This window comes from Ahaetulla prasina, chromosome 8 (genome assembly GCF_028640845.1).
Source record: "Ahaetulla prasina isolate Xishuangbanna chromosome 8, ASM2864084v1, whole genome shotgun sequence".
Classification (NCBI taxonomy): domain Eukaryota; kingdom Metazoa; phylum Chordata; class Lepidosauria; order Squamata; family Colubridae; genus Ahaetulla; species Ahaetulla prasina.
Genome location: NC_080546.1, coordinates 90,924,929 through 90,941,768, shown reverse-complemented (window position 1 = coordinate 90,941,768; position 16,840 = coordinate 90,924,929). Strand labels below are relative to the sequence as shown.

The window sequence follows — 16,840 nt, the reverse complement described above, 5'->3', positions numbered from 1 at the left end:
GGGGGAAGGGGTTTTTTTGGGAGGGAGGGGGGAAAAAAGGGGGAAAATGTTTTTGTTTTTTAAAACTCTTTCAATTAAAAAAAAAAAAAGTGTAACAATGAAAGTGTTTATTTGCCGCTGAACGCAAATCTGTACGGTCAACAATTCCAAGCGTGATTTACGAGAATGGAAAGACTTAAAAGCTTACGGATCGGACCACTTCGCTGATGAGGGTGACGGGTGTCTTCTTGCTTGGGCTGGACGGGAGAATCCATTGACTGTATAATTCCAGCAGGAACTGGGAGCACGAATGAATGTCTACTCCAGCGCGGTGCTTCCTACAAGTCAAGAGAAGTTAGTAAGTGGACAGAAATCCGCTGTAAATATGAAGAGTTGCGATGGTGGCGGATATCTGTAACTCGGGTGGAGGATGAGAGGTGGACGTCCGTTCTCGGAGCTTGTGGGTTGGTTCCAGAGGTGGGATTCAGACGGTTCGGACCAGTTCACCCAAACCGGTAACAGAAATGGCGGGTGGGTCTGTCCACTCGCCCACCCGCCCCAGCTCTGTCGTCCTATTTAGGGATGTATTTGAGGCCGGGCGCAGGTGTGGAAGGCAGGCACATGCGCGAACCGGGCGCACACACGCACGAAGCGAGCGTGAGTGCGGGGCAAACCGGTAGCAACATAATGTGCAACCCGCCGCTGGTTGGTTCCCCGAATGATTTGTTACCAGGTTCAGGAATTCTGGGAGTTGAAGTCCACAAGTCATAAAAAGGGCCGTAATTCCCCCACACCTCGGCTGTTTGGGGTGCCGGAAATCTCTTGTTATGAGCTGCAACTCTGTCACTGCTACCGTACAAGCCAGGGGTGAAATCTACTTACCAGTACCAGGTGAAGCAACCTGGAACTAAGGAGAAATTTCCTGACAGAACCATTAATCAGTGGAACCACTTGCCTCCAGAAGTTGTGAATGCTCCAACACTGGAAGTTTTTAAGATGATGTTGGATAACCGTTTATCTGAAATGGTTTAGGGTTTCCTGCTTGAGAAGGGGGTTGGACTAGAAGACCTCCAAGGTCCATTCCAACTCTGTTATTCTATTGTCTATTGACCCAAAATCACCCAGTTCACCTTTCATTCCTAAGACAGGACTAGAATTCTGTCTCCTAGCCCAGCGCCTTCGTCACTAAAGCAGGCAAAAATCTCACGTTGAGACTTTTTACTGCAACTTGCTGCCTGACCGATCTGGAGAAAATGTGCCGAGCGCAGAAATCGGCCTACCTAGAAACAGGCCTAGTTCTCCACAGTTTGTTCGTTCCTTCTACTCAGGGGCCGAGGGTTGAGGCTTTTCTATTATTTAATACTGTATATACATATTCAGAGGGAGGCGGTGGCTCGGTGGCTAAGACGCTGAGCTTGTCGATCGAAAGGTCGGCAGTTCAGCGGTTCGAATCCCTGGTGCCGCGTAATGGGGTGAGCTCCCGTGACGTGTCCCGGCTTCTGCCAACCTAGCAGTTCGAAAGCAGGTAAAAAATGCAAGTAGAAAAATAGGGACCACCTTTTCTGGGAAGGGAACAGCATTCCGTGCGCCTTTGGCGTTGAGTCATGCTGGCCACATGACCACGGAGACGTCTTCGGACAGCGCTGGCTCTTCGGCTTTGAAACGGAGATGAGCACCGCCCCCTAGAGTCGGGAAGGACTAGCATGCATGTGCGAGGGAAACCTTTACCTTTACCTTATACATATTCGGAGTTTTCTCAAGCTGCGGGCAAAGATATCCACGTGTGCTATGTGGAACATCGATAATGTGCAACGCCAACCAATCGGATTTGTCATCTTTGTCATAAGAAAAGCTACAGGCAGTCCTCGACTTACGACCACAACTTCAGTGAGACAGCTGTTAACGTGAATTTTGCCCCCGCTTTATGACTGTTCTCGCCACCCGTTGACTTTGCTGGTCAGAAGGTCGCAAAGGGGAACCCCCTTAATTCTCTGGGATATTGCAACTGTCATAAATGTGAGCCAGTTGCCAAGACTCTGAATTTGGATCACAGGATCATGGGGAATGTATGTCCAAAGTTGCAAGAGTCAAACTGGACTTTTCTGCTTTTTCTTTGAGGACATTTCGCTTCCTCACCCAAAGAGCTTCTTCAGCTCTGACCTGGAGGACTGAGAATCTGATGATCGTGGGGATGCTAAAAGGTCATATGTGTGAAAAATGGTAACTTCGGTCACTAAATGAAGTGCTGTCAGTCAAGGACCACCTGCAGTGACTAATTAAGATACAGGAATTTCACCTCAAATCAGAAAGCTTCAAGGTTATTCTGAAGGGAAACTCCCGGAAGGACACACGCAGAGAGACAAAATGAATAATTAAAAAAAAAAAAAAGAGAGAGATACCTGGAATTGATGGGGGAGGAGGGGGGCGAAGAAAGGGCTGGCATGTCGCTCTCATCATCTTCATCTTCGCCCCATTCTTCTTCCCGCAATGGGGTAATGCTATTTCCCAGCCACACAGAATGGATGGAGACCTGCGGGCAAAAAAAAAAATTACCATATTTTTCGGAGCATAAGACGCACTCTCCCTCACCCATAAAAGAGGGTGAAAATTTGGGTGCGTCTTATACACCGAATGTAGCCCCGCCCACCCTTTGGCCTTTGCCTCCCAGCAATTCACCTCCTTGCAGCAAACAGCCCGTTTCAGCTTCAGCACAGCCTGGTTAGCACAAGCAGCTGACTGTCGGTTGGATCAGCCTCCCGAAGATCAGCTGTTTCAGGCTGCAGGGATTGCCATTGCCTATTGCCACACGAGCCTCTGCTGTTTGCTGCAAGGAGGCAAATTTTTTCTTCTTCTTGTGCTAATCAGGCTGTGCTGAAACTGAAACAGGCTGCTGTTTGCTTCAAGGAGACAAATTGTGGGGAGGCAGAGGCAGATTTTTTTTTCTTGTGCTAATCAAGCTGTTGTGCCTCGTCCTCCCTCCTCTCCTCAGCCGGGCCCCTCCCGTCTCCACCCGGGCCTGTTATCAGACTCCGAGTCTGATAATGAAGATGAATGGCCTGTCATTCCTCCAGCCTCCGGCCCTGGCCCCATGCCCGGACAGGATGTCAGGAGTGAACAGACAAGCCCGATAAACTTCACTCCTACAGCGTGTGAGCAGGAAGCCAGCCACGTGCTGGAATTACTGACAGCAGATCCAGCTGAAGAGAATTCAAAGTGGGAGGATCCTCGCTTCCGGAGATCTGAGAGGCGACGCCAGCAGAAGGAAGGGAGGGGCAGGCCTGGATAAATGCTGAGTCAGGGAGCCACACCCCACAGCCTATATAAAGGACCTGCTTTTGGCATTCCAACCTTGAGTCAAGCAAGGTCACAACTTGGACTCTTGCCTGCCCTGAGAAACCTCGAAGGAATTTGGCAAGCTGCAAAATCTTTGTTGCCACATTTGATACGGACCTCCTTGACCCGGTCGTCGGAGGGGGAGGGGGACACGACACAAGCTGTGCTGAAACTGAAACTGAAACAGGCTGCTGTTTGCTGCAAGGAGACAAATTGCGGGGAGGCAGATTTTTTTTTCTTGTTTCCCTCCCCAAAAAAGGTAGGTGTGTCTTATAGTCCGGAGCGTCTTATACTCCGAAAAATATGCTAAAAAATAAAAGATTGAAAACAATTCTTGAGCTCCTTAAAGGCGGACATCAACGTAACAAAACATCACCCTGAATTACAGCATAGAATAGGTCAAGTAACGAAGACACCAAAACTGCCATTTACGGGTAGTTCTCGACGTACGACCAAAAACCGAGGCTCAAAATTTCGGTGGGCACACGTGTTTAAAATCAATGTCACGACCTTTTCTTGCCACCGTTGTTACGCGAGTCGCTGAAGTTGTTAAGTCACTGAAGTTGTCAAGGGAAGCTGACTTTCCCCGTCGACTTTGCTTGTCAGAAGGTCGCAAACAGAGATCGCGTGACCCCCCCTAGAACGTTGCGACCGTCGTAAAATAGGAGTCGGTTGCCAACCGTCCGAATATAAATCACGTGATTTGGTGCAATGGTTGTTAAGTGTGAAAAAATGGCCAGAAGTCATGTTATTTGTGCAGGGCTGGCCTAGGGTTTAATTTTAAAATTAATTTTAAACGGGGTTTTGTACTTTTAACTATAGTTTTAAATTTGGCCTAATGGAATAAGTTTTTTAAATGTTGTTTTAACATGTATTTATTTTATACTTTATGTTTTATAAGGCTGTAAACCGCCCCGAGTCCTTCGGGAGGTAGGGCGGTATAGAAATTTGAATAATAAATAAATAAATAAATACTGTAACGTTGAACGGTCACTAAACGAACAGCTGTACGTCGAGGACTGCCTACGTTTTAGAGATGCGAAAACGACTCTGTTTTCTTTACTTAAAAGGCACTTGAACAAACCTGTCCTAGTTTGTAGGTCATATTCCCCATTTCACGCTCCGTATTGATCTGAAGCAGCAGCTTCTCGTGGCTGATGAGGGAACCTGAAATGAAAAGAAAAAACGTAATTAGGATGGCCGGGAGTTTCCATTTATTTATCTGTTAGAATAGGGGTAGTCAACCTTTTTATACCTACTGTTGTGACCCAGGTTCCTGGACCCGGACTCCTGGACTCGGATGATTCAGAAAGTGAGGGAGAAGACCTGGCAAGCCCTGCTTCTCTTGGGCCCTCTCCCTCCCTGGCACCCACTCAAAGGGAGGAGGAGGGGCCGGCAAGGCCTGATTCTCTCCAGCCTTCTTCTGATTTGGCAACGCCCCAAGAACAGTTTTGGAGTGATGCAAGGCTGCGCAGACGTGACCGGCGCACGCAGCAGAGGAGGCGTTGGGACAAAGCCAAAGAATGATGGTCATGCAGTGACATCTGCAGAGACTATAAATAGGAGGCGGGACTTCCTGGTTTTTTGTCTTGGACAAAGCAATGAATTTGCGCGGGCAAACTGTATCAATGGAGGGAAGAATATATTAGTGAGTAATTCTGGCCTTATCTATAATTTCCTCGTTATCTCCAGAAACTTGGCAGGCCCGTGGGTAGACGTGGCCAGGATATTTATCTATGTAAATAAAGAAGAAGAGGAGGCCTTTGACGGACTCTTTCTTGGGAGTATTGGGGGAGGGAAACAGAACACCTACTGCCCACTTTTGTATCTCTGTTAATAGTAAAATTTTTCTAACCGCCCACCAGTTCTACAGTAACGCGCCGTGTATCGTCATCTGGGCATGCCTCTCGCGCATCGTGGATTGGGTTGGGGGGGGGGGTGCTGGCTACCAGCTCTGCTTGTCTGTTACAGCTGGGTGGTGTGGGGGGAGATGCGCGAGCTATTCTGGGAACGAGGCTCTTTTGTTTGTGGTCGCACTATAGCGTCATTTAGTTTCACTTATGTAACGTGAACTAAACTTATGCACAGCCGATACAAATAGTATTACACTCCTTGCAGACAGCTGGTCATTTGCATCCTTTTTAGAGCAGGGGTCTCCAACCTTGGTCCCTTTAAGACTTGTGGACTTCAACTCCCAGAGTCCCTCAGCCAGCAAAGCTGGCTGAGGAACTCTGGGAGTTGAAGTCCACAAGTCTTAAAGGGACCAAGGTTGGAGACCCCTGGTGTAGTGCATCGATTGTTGAGATACTGACAAATATATGAGTCACTGTTTACCTGTAGTAGAGGGGGCCAGGGACGGAACGGGGTCCCACATCTGGTATACGTGGTGGGAAGCCACGTTGTCTCTTTTAGACGCCATTTCTTGGATCTCTTGCTCGATAATCCCTCGGATGATGTTCAATTTTCTCCCGAACCTGATATGTAGCAGAAAGAATGCATTGTTGAATAATAATAATAATAATAGAGAGAGAGAAACTGTCAATTCAGCGAGGCCTTTTAAAACATGTGTTCCTTTTTTTTTTCCTCCCTGAAAGCACATGACATTTACAACTGAAATGGGCTATGGGAAGTCCTCAACTTTTGTTTTTTTAATTTGCATTTATATCCCGCCCTTCTCCGAAGACTCAGGGAGGCTTACACTATGTTTATTGCTTCATCCATTTGTATATTATATACAAAGTCAACTTTTATTGCCCCCAACAATCTGGGCCCTCATTTTACCTACCTTATAAAGGATGGAAGGCTGAGTCAACCTTGGGCCTGGTGGGACTAGAACCTGCAGTAATTGCAAGCAGCTGTGTTAATAACAGACTGTCTTAGCAGCCTGAGTCACCAGAGGGCCCTTGCTTAGTCCTTGCTTAGGACCGGGATATTTACGGGACCGCCTACTGCCATCTTGTATCTCCCAGCGACCGGTGCGTTCTCACAGAGAGGGACACCTTAGGGTGCCGTCAGCCAAGCAATGTCGACTGGCGGCCCCCAGGGGAAGAGCCTTCTCTGTGGGGGCTCCCACCCTGTGGAACGAGCTTCCCCCTGGACTTCGACAAATACCTGACCTTCGGACCTTTCGCCGCGAACTTAAGACTTATTTGTTTCGTCTTGCTGGACTGGCTTGAATTTTAATTTCAATTTTTAGCTGATTTTATGGGGTTTTAATTTTATATTAACTTTTAGTGTTCTTGTATTTTAATATTAGGCCAAATTTAATAAGTTTTTTAATGTTTGTTTTTAATATTGTATGTATTGCTGTATTTTTATTCTGGCTGTAAACCGCCCTGAGTCCTTCGGGAGAAGGGCAGTATACAAATTATTATTATTATTATTATTATTATTATTATTATTATTATTATTGTTGTTGTTGTTGTTGTTGTTGTTGTTGTTGTTGTTGTTGTTTTGTTGTTGTTGTTGTTGTTATTATTATTATTATTATGACAGTTCATGTAGTGAACTTACGACAGTTCATGTAGTGACCGTTGAAAGTTAACTCAAAATTTAAACTGTAGCAGTCCTTCAAGCCTACACAGACGCCCTTTGACCTCTTGCCCCCCCACCCCCAGGGTTCTGTGTACCGCAAGTGGAGGGACGCTGCCTTAGATAAATGTAACAACACAGGGTCAAATGAAGAGAGAGCAAGTGAGGAAATAAAGGAAGAAAGCGGCTTTTAATCCTTCTCAATCACTTGTTGGGATTAGAAAGGATTTGTTCATGGTTGACCTCCCGCTGCTTAAGTCGCCACGATGTAAAAAAGATGTTGACGCTCTGGAAAGAGTGCAGAGAACAGCAACCAAGAGGATTAGGGGACTGGAGGCTAAAAAACATATAAAAAACAGTTGCTGGAACTGGGTATGCCTAGTTTGATGAAAAAAAGGACTAGGGGAGACATGATAGCAGTCTTCCAATATCTCAGGGGTTGCCACAAAGAAGAGGGAGTCAAGCTATTCTCCAAAGCACCTGCAGGCAGGACAAGAAGCAATGGGTGGAAACTGATCAAGGAGAGAAGTAACCTGGAACTAAGGAGGAATTTCTTAGCAATTAATGAGTGGAACAAAAGTTGCCTTCAGAAGCTGTTGGTGCTCCAACACTTGAGGTTCTCAAGAAGAGATTGGAGAACCGTTTGTCTGAAGTGGTATAGGGTTTCTTGCCTGAGCAGGGGGTTGGATTAGAGGACCTCCAAGGTTCCTTCCAACTGTTCTCTTCTTTTCTATTTATTCCATTATTCCCTTCCCTTCCCTTCCCCACCCCTACTTCATCCATTTACTTCAGGGGTGTCCAAAGTTTTTTGAGTGAGGGCCAAATACAGAAAAATAAGCAAAAGCCCGGGCCACCGGGGGGGGGGGATTTTTGTACCAGTTCTGTGGGCGTGGCTTATTTTGGGGTGTGGCTTGGTGGTCATGTGACTGGTGGGCATGGCTAACTCCTCATGTGACTGAGTGGATGTGGCTATGGGCATAGAAACCTAAATACATAGAGACCTAAATACTGACCAGTAATCCTCGGCTTGCAACCACTCATTTAGCGACCAATACAACAGCACTGAAAAAAGTGACTTACCACCAGTCTTTGCATTTATGACCTTCGCAGCATCCCCAGTTACATCAAAAGTCAAGCTTTTGGCAACCAGCATGTATTTACTGGGGATTTTCCGCCGTCCGTCGCGAACTCTCTTCCCACTGAGGGAGACACAGCAGCCAATGGAGGGACTCCGGGGAGGCCCAGGCGAGGCCCGCACCGCTTCCTCGCAGCCACTCAGGTGTGCCACACGGCTCCCACCCAGGCCAGAAAGGGACGGGGCTAACTAGGGGGCGAGAGTGGGCGGGCACCGGCCCCTCCTCCGAACGCCGAGTGGCGGCGCGGAGCGGAGCGGCAGGCGCGGCGGCCAATGGGAGCGGGCGAGCTCGGCCGCGTCACGGGCCGGCACACGGGCCCGCGGCTGAGGTAAAGCGGAGCGTGTGGCGGGGCGCCGCGGCGGCTGCTTCGGCGGCGCATGGAGGCGATGCCTTGCCGCGACCGGCGCATGGTGGGCCCGGCGGGGGCAGAGGCCGGGATGCCGGCGAGCGGCGAGGGCGGGCCTCGGCAGCTGCGCTTCGCCGACCCCGGCCCGGCAGCGTGACAGCCTGAGCCCGACAGCAGCAGCAGCAGCGCCGACGGCAGCCGGCGTCGCCGCGCTGGCGGAACGGCTGCTGTGCGGGCGCCAGGGCGCCGAGGAGGCCACGGCCACGCCGGGCGACGGCGACGCCACGACTGGCCGGGATCGGCGGCGGCCCAGCTCAAACTCCTGCCCATGAGCGACCAGATCCGGGAGCTGCAGACCATCATCCGCGACAAGTAAGCGCCCCTGAGCGTGCAGGCGCCGCGCCGGAGAGGATCCAGCGGGGCTGGGAAGCAGGCGCCTCGCCCACCTGGCTTCCGGGGCTGCAGCCCCGCATGGGGACGATGGGCGTCGCCGCCCGCCCGCCTCTTCCTCTGTCTGGTGGGCCGGGCTGGAGCCATGGGCGTCCTGGGCGCCCCCTACAGCCCAGTGGCGGAATGGCCGGCCCGCAGCCCCGGGTGGGCGGGGGTCGCCTCAGCGGAGCCACTCCGCATCTGCAACCGGGCGGCGGCTTCCTTGGGGGCCAGGACGGGGGCCGCACCCCACTGTCCACCGAGAATTTGCTGCGGGCCAATAAAAACTGACCCGCGGGCCGCAGTTGGCCCGCAGGCCGTAGTTTGGACACCCCTGATTTACTTCCTTCTCTTCTCTTCTCTTCTCTTCTCTTCTCTTCTCTTCTCTTCTCTTCTCTTCTCTTCTCTTCTCTTCTCTTCCCCTTTCCCTTCCCTTCCCCTCCCCTCCCCATTCTCTATTCTACTCTATTCTATTTTCTATTCTTCACTCTCCTCTCCTTTTTTCTATTCTGTTCTGCCACTGGGAAGTCTGTGGCTCACTCCTGGATCTTCTCCTGGAAGTCTCTCTTGCTTCTGGTTTTTGACACTTGCCTAAAACCACCGGAAGGCTTGCAAATTATACTATCACAGAACCAAGGAGGTTATAAGGTTTCATTCCCCTAATCAAGGCATAATGAGGGATAAAGGAAGCAAAAGGGCCCCCCCGCCCCACCCCCACCCCCACCCCGATATACCTGGTGTCAAGAGCTTTCAGGGTTTTGTTTCGAGGCTGCTGCTCCAAACAGCTGACGGCTGGATTGCCGGCTATTGGGATGGTCATGGCGCTCAGCACCAAGGAGGTGATTGCCTGAACAGCCAGAACGTTGATCTGGGTCCTTTCCATGTCTTCCTGGAGACAAACAAACAAACAGAAAAAGGGCACAGGTGTCAAACTAATTTAGGTGGGGGGGGGGGTTAACAGTGGGTGGGTGGGCAGGAAAAATTCCGAAAAGAATCAGATGTTTATGTCTATCTAGGAAAAAGATGCATTTCTACAGAGGGAAAAAGAGAGAGAGAGAGAGAGACTGAGAGAGAGAGAAACAGAGACACACAGAGACAGAGAAAGACAAACAGAAAGAGACAGAGACAATGAGACACAGAGAGAAATACACACACAGAAAGACAGAGAGCGACAGACACACATGGAGAGAGAGAGAGACTGAGACAGAGAGAAACACACACACAGAGAGAGAGAGAGAGAGAGAGAGAGAGAGAGAGACAAAGACAAACAGGAAGAAACAGAGACAGTGAGACACACACAGACAGACACAGAGAGACAAAGACAAACAGAAATAGACGGAGACAATGAGACACAGAGAAAGATACACACAGAGAGAGAGAGATACAGACACACAGAAAGACAGAGAGAGAAACACAGAGAGAGAGACAGAGATAGAGAGAGACAAAGACAAACAGAAAGAAACAGAGACAGTGAGACACAGAGAGAGAAACACAGAGTGAGAGAGAGGACAGAGAGAGAGAGAGAGACAGAGAGAGACAAAGACAAACAGAAAAAGACAAGAGACAATGAGACACAGAGCGACACACACACTGTGTGTGTGTGTGTGAGAGAGAGAGAGAGAGAGAGAGACAGAGACAGAGACAGAGACAGAGACACATACACAGAGAGAGAGACAGAGAGAGAAACACACAGAGAGAGACAGAGATAGAGAGAAAGACAAACAGAAAAAGACAAGAGACAGTGAGACACAGAGAGAGACACACACTGTGTGTGTTTGTGTGTGTGTGTGTGTGTGAGAGAGAGAGAGAGAGAGAGAGACAGAGAGAGACAGAGAGAGAGAGAAGAGACAGAGAGTGCCACCAAGGCCAGAGGGCACCAAAGACCCCTGATTATTTTACCTCTTGCTGGTTTTCCTCCTGATCCATGACGATCGGCTGGGTCACCAGAACTCCCAGGAGGCTGGCCCAGGTTTCCTCAAACTGCATGCGGTTTGTCCACCCTAAGGGTGAAAACCACAGGCTTCGCGTGAGATGGGCGGCTTTAGAAATACGACACATCAATAAATATTTAGCCTTCCAGAATCCAGAGCCTCTTGGGCTTCTTGATTTAAAACCGGAGGGACAGCAAAATAATGAGAAACAAATTCAACTCTGAATCAAGAGGAGATGTAAACTGACCCCCTGGACAGGACAGAATAGGGCAGTGGTGGCGTAGTGGTTAGAATGCAGTATAGCAGGTCGACTCTGTCTACTGCCAGGAGTTCGATCCTGACCGGCTCAAAGTTGACTCAGCCTTCCGTCCTTCAGAGGTCGATAAAGTGAGGACCCAGATTGTTGGGGGCAAGAGGCTGACTCTGTAAACCGCTTAGAGAGGGCTGTAGAGCATTGTGAAGTGGTATATAAGTCTAAGTGCTATTCCCCTTCCTTCCTTCCTTCCTTCCTTCCTTCCTTCCTTCCTTCCTTCCTTCCTTCCTTCCTTCCTTCCTTCCTTCCTCCCTCCCTCCCTCCCTCCCCAGCGGTTAGAATGCAGTATTGCGGCTAACTCTGCCCAGTGCCAGCAGTTTGATCTTGACCAGCTCAAGGTTGACTCAGCCTTCCATCCTTCCGAGGTGGGTAAAATGAGGACCCAGGTTGTTGTGGGGCAAGAGGCTGACTCTGTAAACCGCTTAGAGAGGGCTGTAGAGCATTGTGAAGTGGTATATAAGTCTAAGTGCTATTCCCCTTCCTTCCTTCCTTCCTTCCTTCCTTCCTTCCTTCCTTCCTTCCTTCCTTCCTCCCTCCCTCCCCAGCGGTTAGAATGCAGTATTGCGGCTAACTCTGCCCAGTGCCAGCAGTTTGATCTTGACCAGCTCAAGGTTGACTCAGCCTTCCATCCTTCCGAGGTGGGTAAAATGAGGACCCAGGTTGTTGTGGGGCAAGAGGCTGACTCTGCAAACCACTTAAGGAGAGCTGTAAAAGCACTGGGAAGCGGAATATAAATCTAAGTGCTATTCCCCTTCCTTCCTTCCTTCCTTCCTTCCTTCCTTCCTTCCTTCCTTCCTTCCTTCCTTCCTTCCTTCCTTCCTTCCTTCCTTCCTTCCTTCCTTCCTTCCTTCCTTCCTTCCTCCCTCCCTCCCTCCCTCCCTACACAGTCTTTAGAATGAATTATGGCAGGCTAATTCTGCTGACTGTCGACTGCCAGCAGCTTTGCAGCCTTCCGAGCAGTGGTGGCATTCTACTGGTTTGGACCGGTTCAGGAGAACCAGTAGCTCCGACGATCAGCTAGGAGCGAACCGGTTCGCCCTGACGATCAGATGGGCCCACAGCCCACCCGTGCTATTTTCCTACCTTTACCTCCTCAGCCGATTCACACAGCAGAGCCGACTGCTGCGCGAATCAGCTGTGTTACTCCTCCGAAGAAACGCGGAAGTGAAGATCCCTCCAAACCGTGGGTGCAATCAAAGGGCGCGATCACTGAACCGGTTGTTAAACCGGAAGGATACCACCACTGCTTCCGAGGTCTTTAAAATGAGGAGCCAGATTGTTGGGGGCAATAGGCCGACTCTGTAAACCGCTTAGAGAGGGCTGTAAAAGCCCTGTGGAGGGGTATATAAGTCTAAGGGTTATTGCTGTTGCTATATCTTCAGAGGAGGAACTCTGCCTGAGCTGGCTCTTCAGAACTACAACGGCTGTTTAGGAGGGCAGAGAATTGCAGGGAAGTTTACGCAGAACGAAAACTTTTTAACGGGGGATTTTAAAATGTCAACCCGTACCAAAAGCCTTCAGCGTTCAGGACTGAAACTCATCTCCGGTCTCCGGACTTACCCAGTGTGTTAATTCGGTAGATAAATTCTTTGAAGACTTCTCTCTCTTGGAGAAATTCCACCGGGATTTCTGGAAACGTCGTCCTGAATTCACCCGTCGGCTTTGGGGACCAGCCCAATTTCCAGACCTATCACGACACAGAAGGGGTGAAGAAATAGTTAAGCCCAGTTGTCCTTGTATTACAACAGCTCACTCAGTGCCCGTTCAAAGTTACAACATCTCTGGAAAAAAACACCACCACCACAACTGTGGCAAGAAAGGTGATAAAATGGAGCAAAACTCAGTTAACAAACGTCTCACTCAGCCATATAAATTTTGGGCTCCATTGTGGTCGTATGTCAAGGACTACCTGTATACTAATACTGGCGAATTGGAAGCTGTGCTTTTTGGGGCATGAATAAAGGCAGGTCATTAAAAAGAAGCACGTGTTTGCAATAATAAATATAGGCATCTCAGAATATGAATGTTGTGGCTCCGTTCCTTTGAAAACAAGAAAGGACTAAGCAGGAAAACTTCTTCAGCTTCCTGGTTCAATACGTACCAGGTGGGGAACCCGAGCGTAGCTGTTGACTAATGGCAGCCGAGACAGGCTGATGATGATGTTCCTCAGAACTGGCGTCAGGAATGCGGGGATGGGGGTGTTCTTCTTGTGCCCCAAGGCCAAGACAGACTGCAGGCATTCCACCAACTCGGCTACCACTTCACAAGTTGCCGTAATGGACTCAGAATCTTAAGCGGACAATAAAGCAAACGTTTATTATAATAAATGAAGTGGAAGTTAAGAACTGGGAGTATCCGTCCATCTATCCATCCAGTTGCTTATCTTATCCATCCATCCATCCATCCATCATGTCTATCATGTATCCTATCTTATCCATTCATCGATCCATCCTATCCATCCATCCATCCAACCATCCATCCATCCATCAAGTCTATCATGTATCCTATCCATCCATCCATCCATCCTATCCATCCATCCATCATGTCTATCATGTATCCTATCCATCCATCCATCCTATCCATCCATGCATCCATCCATCCATGCATCCATCCATCATGTCTATCATATATCCTATCTTATCCATGCATCCATTATGTCTATCATGTATCCTATCCTATCCATGTATCAATCCATGCTTCCATGCATCCATCCAGTCTATCATGTATCCTACATCCATGCATCCATTCACTCATCCATGCATCCATCCATCATGTATCCTATGTTATCCATCCACCCATCCATCCATCCATCATGTCTATCATGTATCCTATCTTATCCATGCATCCATCCATCCATGCATCCATCCATCATGTATCCTATGTTATCCATCCACCCATCCATCCATCTATCATGTCTATCATCTATCCCATCCTATCCTGTGCGTCCGTCCATCCATCCATCCAGTTTGATATTAAATGCATTAATATATCTTTGATATGTGTAAATTTTCCGATTTCCCAAGAATTGCCACCAAAGGGAAACGGAGGCTGGAGAAGACATGACAGGGGAAAAGTCATTTCCCAACCTTTCTCTTACAGCCTCAACTCCAGCTACCATCTGGCTAAAGATCCCCTCGTCCTAGTAAGTCTTACCCTGAAGTCTCCAGAGAAATTCCCTAGACGTAAAACTAAAGTGAAATTCACATTTAATTCTTTAGTTGCAACGCATCTGCAGCCACCATTAGATCCAATAGAACTCTAAGCTTAGGTAGAATCGTGACCTATAACTATACGTTCACCTGTGACTTACATCAAAACACAACTTCATGCATACGGTTTCATGCTTACTTGGTGTTTGTGAATCCTTTTCGTTGTCATTGCTGGCCTTCTGAACCGTCTTCCTCTTCTCTGGATTCAGGAGGCGATTTCCCGGTTCAATTGCCACTAAATCAGACGAAAGCAACATGTATTTTCCAAAACGGATCTTTCAAAGAGATTGAAACTTCAGCAAATTTTCTGAAGAAACTTTGTACACAGACTCGTTCCAACGCCTAAAGTTTTCGGGGGGTTTTTTGGTCTTGTGCCTGGAGTGAGTGAGTGGATTTTTCTCCCCATAGAACTTCTCTCACCCCATTTACATTCATTTTCTTTGACAGGGAGAGCAGTTTGGTGCAGTGGTTAAAGACACTGGATTGGAAGCCAGGAAGATACGATTCTTGACCTGCTCTAGGCACAAAAGCAGCTGGTGAATTTGGGGAAATCCCTCTCCCTCAAACCTTAGGAGGGAGCTATGTGGGGCAAACCACTCGTGGAAGTATTTTCCCCCAAGCCTGCAAGAAAGTGCCTGGGTGCTCCCCTGGAATCAAGACTGACTTGAAGGCATAAAAATAATAAATAATATAATATAATTAATATTATAATATAATAATATAGTCTAATATAATAATATAATATTATTATAGCTAGCTCAGGCTGTTAAGAAGCCTGTTATTAGAACACAGTAGCCTGCAATTACTGCAGGTTCAAGCCCGGCCCAAGGTTGACTCAGCCTTCCATCCTTTATAAGGTAGGTAAAATGAGGACCCAGATTGTTGGGGGGGCAATAAGTTGACTTTGTAAATATACAAATAGAATGAGTCTATTGCCTTACACACTGTAAGCCCTGAGTCTTGGAGGCATAGGATATAAATGTAAACAATAAATAAATAAATAATATAAATATAATATATAATAAAATATAAATACAATAAAATATAAATACAATACTTATATAAAACATATTAGAATATCATATCTTCTTAATATAATATAAGTATAATAATATAATATAAAATAAAATAAAATATAAATACAATTATATTTTATATAATTGTATTTATATTTTATGTTATTATATATTATATTATATATTTATTTTATTATATATTGTATTATATTATAATGATATATATTATAATATTATATTTTATATAATATTATAATATATATCATTATAATCTAATACAATATATAATAAAATAAAATGTAAATACAATACATTATTATTATATAACATAAAATATATTAGAATATCAATTCATTTTAATAAAGTATAGTACAGTATAGTATGATTAATATATAATATATAAAAAATAAAATATAAATACAACAGAATACAATACTACACTATTATCTAATATAAAATATATATTAGAATATTACATCATTTATATAATATTGCATCACATCATATCATAAATATAATAAAATATAAAATAAAATAATAAAAAATAATAAAATAAAACAAAATAAAACCTGACAGTAGCCTCTCATTCTCAGCTGCTGAAGGTGATAAAATGAAAGGAAAGGTTCCAAATTCAGGTAAGAGAGACGACTGGGAATTGACTTACTGGATGCCACAAACACACACACACCCCCGAAGCGAAAACTTGTAAAAAGCACAGAAGGAGAAACTGAGGGAAGGGAGGGAAACGGGGGGGGGGGGGAGGGAGGGGGTGCTCACCTGCTTCCAGGATGAATCGGGTGCAATGGATGAGCGAGGAGGCCTGGCTGGTGTTCTCTGCTGATGCCCAGAGATTCCACAGCTCCGTCTGTTGCAACGCCAGACAACAGCAATCCAGCACAGCCTGGAGATCCATACTTAAGGGAACCTGCTTCCGTGCTAAGTGCCAAGACAGGATCTGTTAGGGAAAAAAAAAGAAATTGACAGAATAAACAGAGTTTGGGGGATCTTGTAACCCAACCCCCTGCTCAAGCAGGGGATCCTATACCCTTTCAGACAAGAGGCTTTTCAGCCTCTTCTTAAAAACCTCCAGTGTTGGAGCATTCACAACTTCTGGAGGCAAGTGGTTCCATTGGCTAATTGTTCTGTCAGGAAATTCCTCCTTAGTTCCAGGTTGCTTCTCTCCTTGATGAGTTTCCATCTGTTGCTTCTTGTCCTGCCCTCAGGTGCTTTGGAGAATAGCTTGACTCCCTCTTCTTTGGGGCAGCCCCTCAAATATTGGAAGACTCGGCTATCATGTCTCCCCTAGTCCTTCTTTTCATTAAAGTAGACATACCGAATTCCTGCAACCGTTCTCCATATGTTTTAGCCTTCAGTTTTCTGATCATCTTTATTGCTTTATTGTACTTTTTCCAGAGTTTCAGAATCTTTATTATATTGAATGCAATATTCCAAGTGTGATTTTACCAAGGCACCAATCACGTATTATTATGTATTATTATTATCTCTTTCATTCATTAAACATGAAACTCAGTCAACTGGAAATTTAAAAATGCCTCACAAATACCACTGACTGGTGTTAATGGTTGGTACAGGTTGCTGCCAGTGTCCTAGGTATCA

At 46.8% G+C, this 16,840-nt stretch overlaps 1 protein-coding gene across 3 annotated transcripts in view; it reads right to left on the bottom strand.

The window, feature by feature from the left end:
- The window catches only part of HTT (huntingtin), a 126,412-nt gene that overhangs the window by 20,399 nt on the left and 89,173 nt on the right, over positions 1-16,840 (bottom strand). For all 3 annotated transcript variants that reach the window (XM_058193447.1, XM_058193446.1, XM_058193448.1), the window contains 10 exons: positions 16,001-16,178; positions 14,347-14,442; positions 13,100-13,287; positions 12,559-12,685; positions 10,654-10,754; positions 9,489-9,643; positions 5,647-5,786; positions 4,397-4,479; positions 2,379-2,509; positions 188-317 (listed from right to left, as the gene is read on the bottom strand). In XM_058193447.1, coding sequence (XP_058049430.1) covers positions 188-317; positions 2,379-2,509; positions 4,397-4,479; positions 5,647-5,786; positions 9,489-9,643; positions 10,654-10,754; positions 12,559-12,685; positions 13,100-13,287; positions 14,347-14,442; positions 16,001-16,178 — 1,329 coding nt within the window. The remainder of the gene's footprint in view (positions 1-187; positions 318-2,378; positions 2,510-4,396; positions 4,480-5,646; positions 5,787-9,488; positions 9,644-10,653; positions 10,755-12,558; positions 12,686-13,099; positions 13,288-14,346; positions 14,443-16,000; positions 16,179-16,840) is intronic.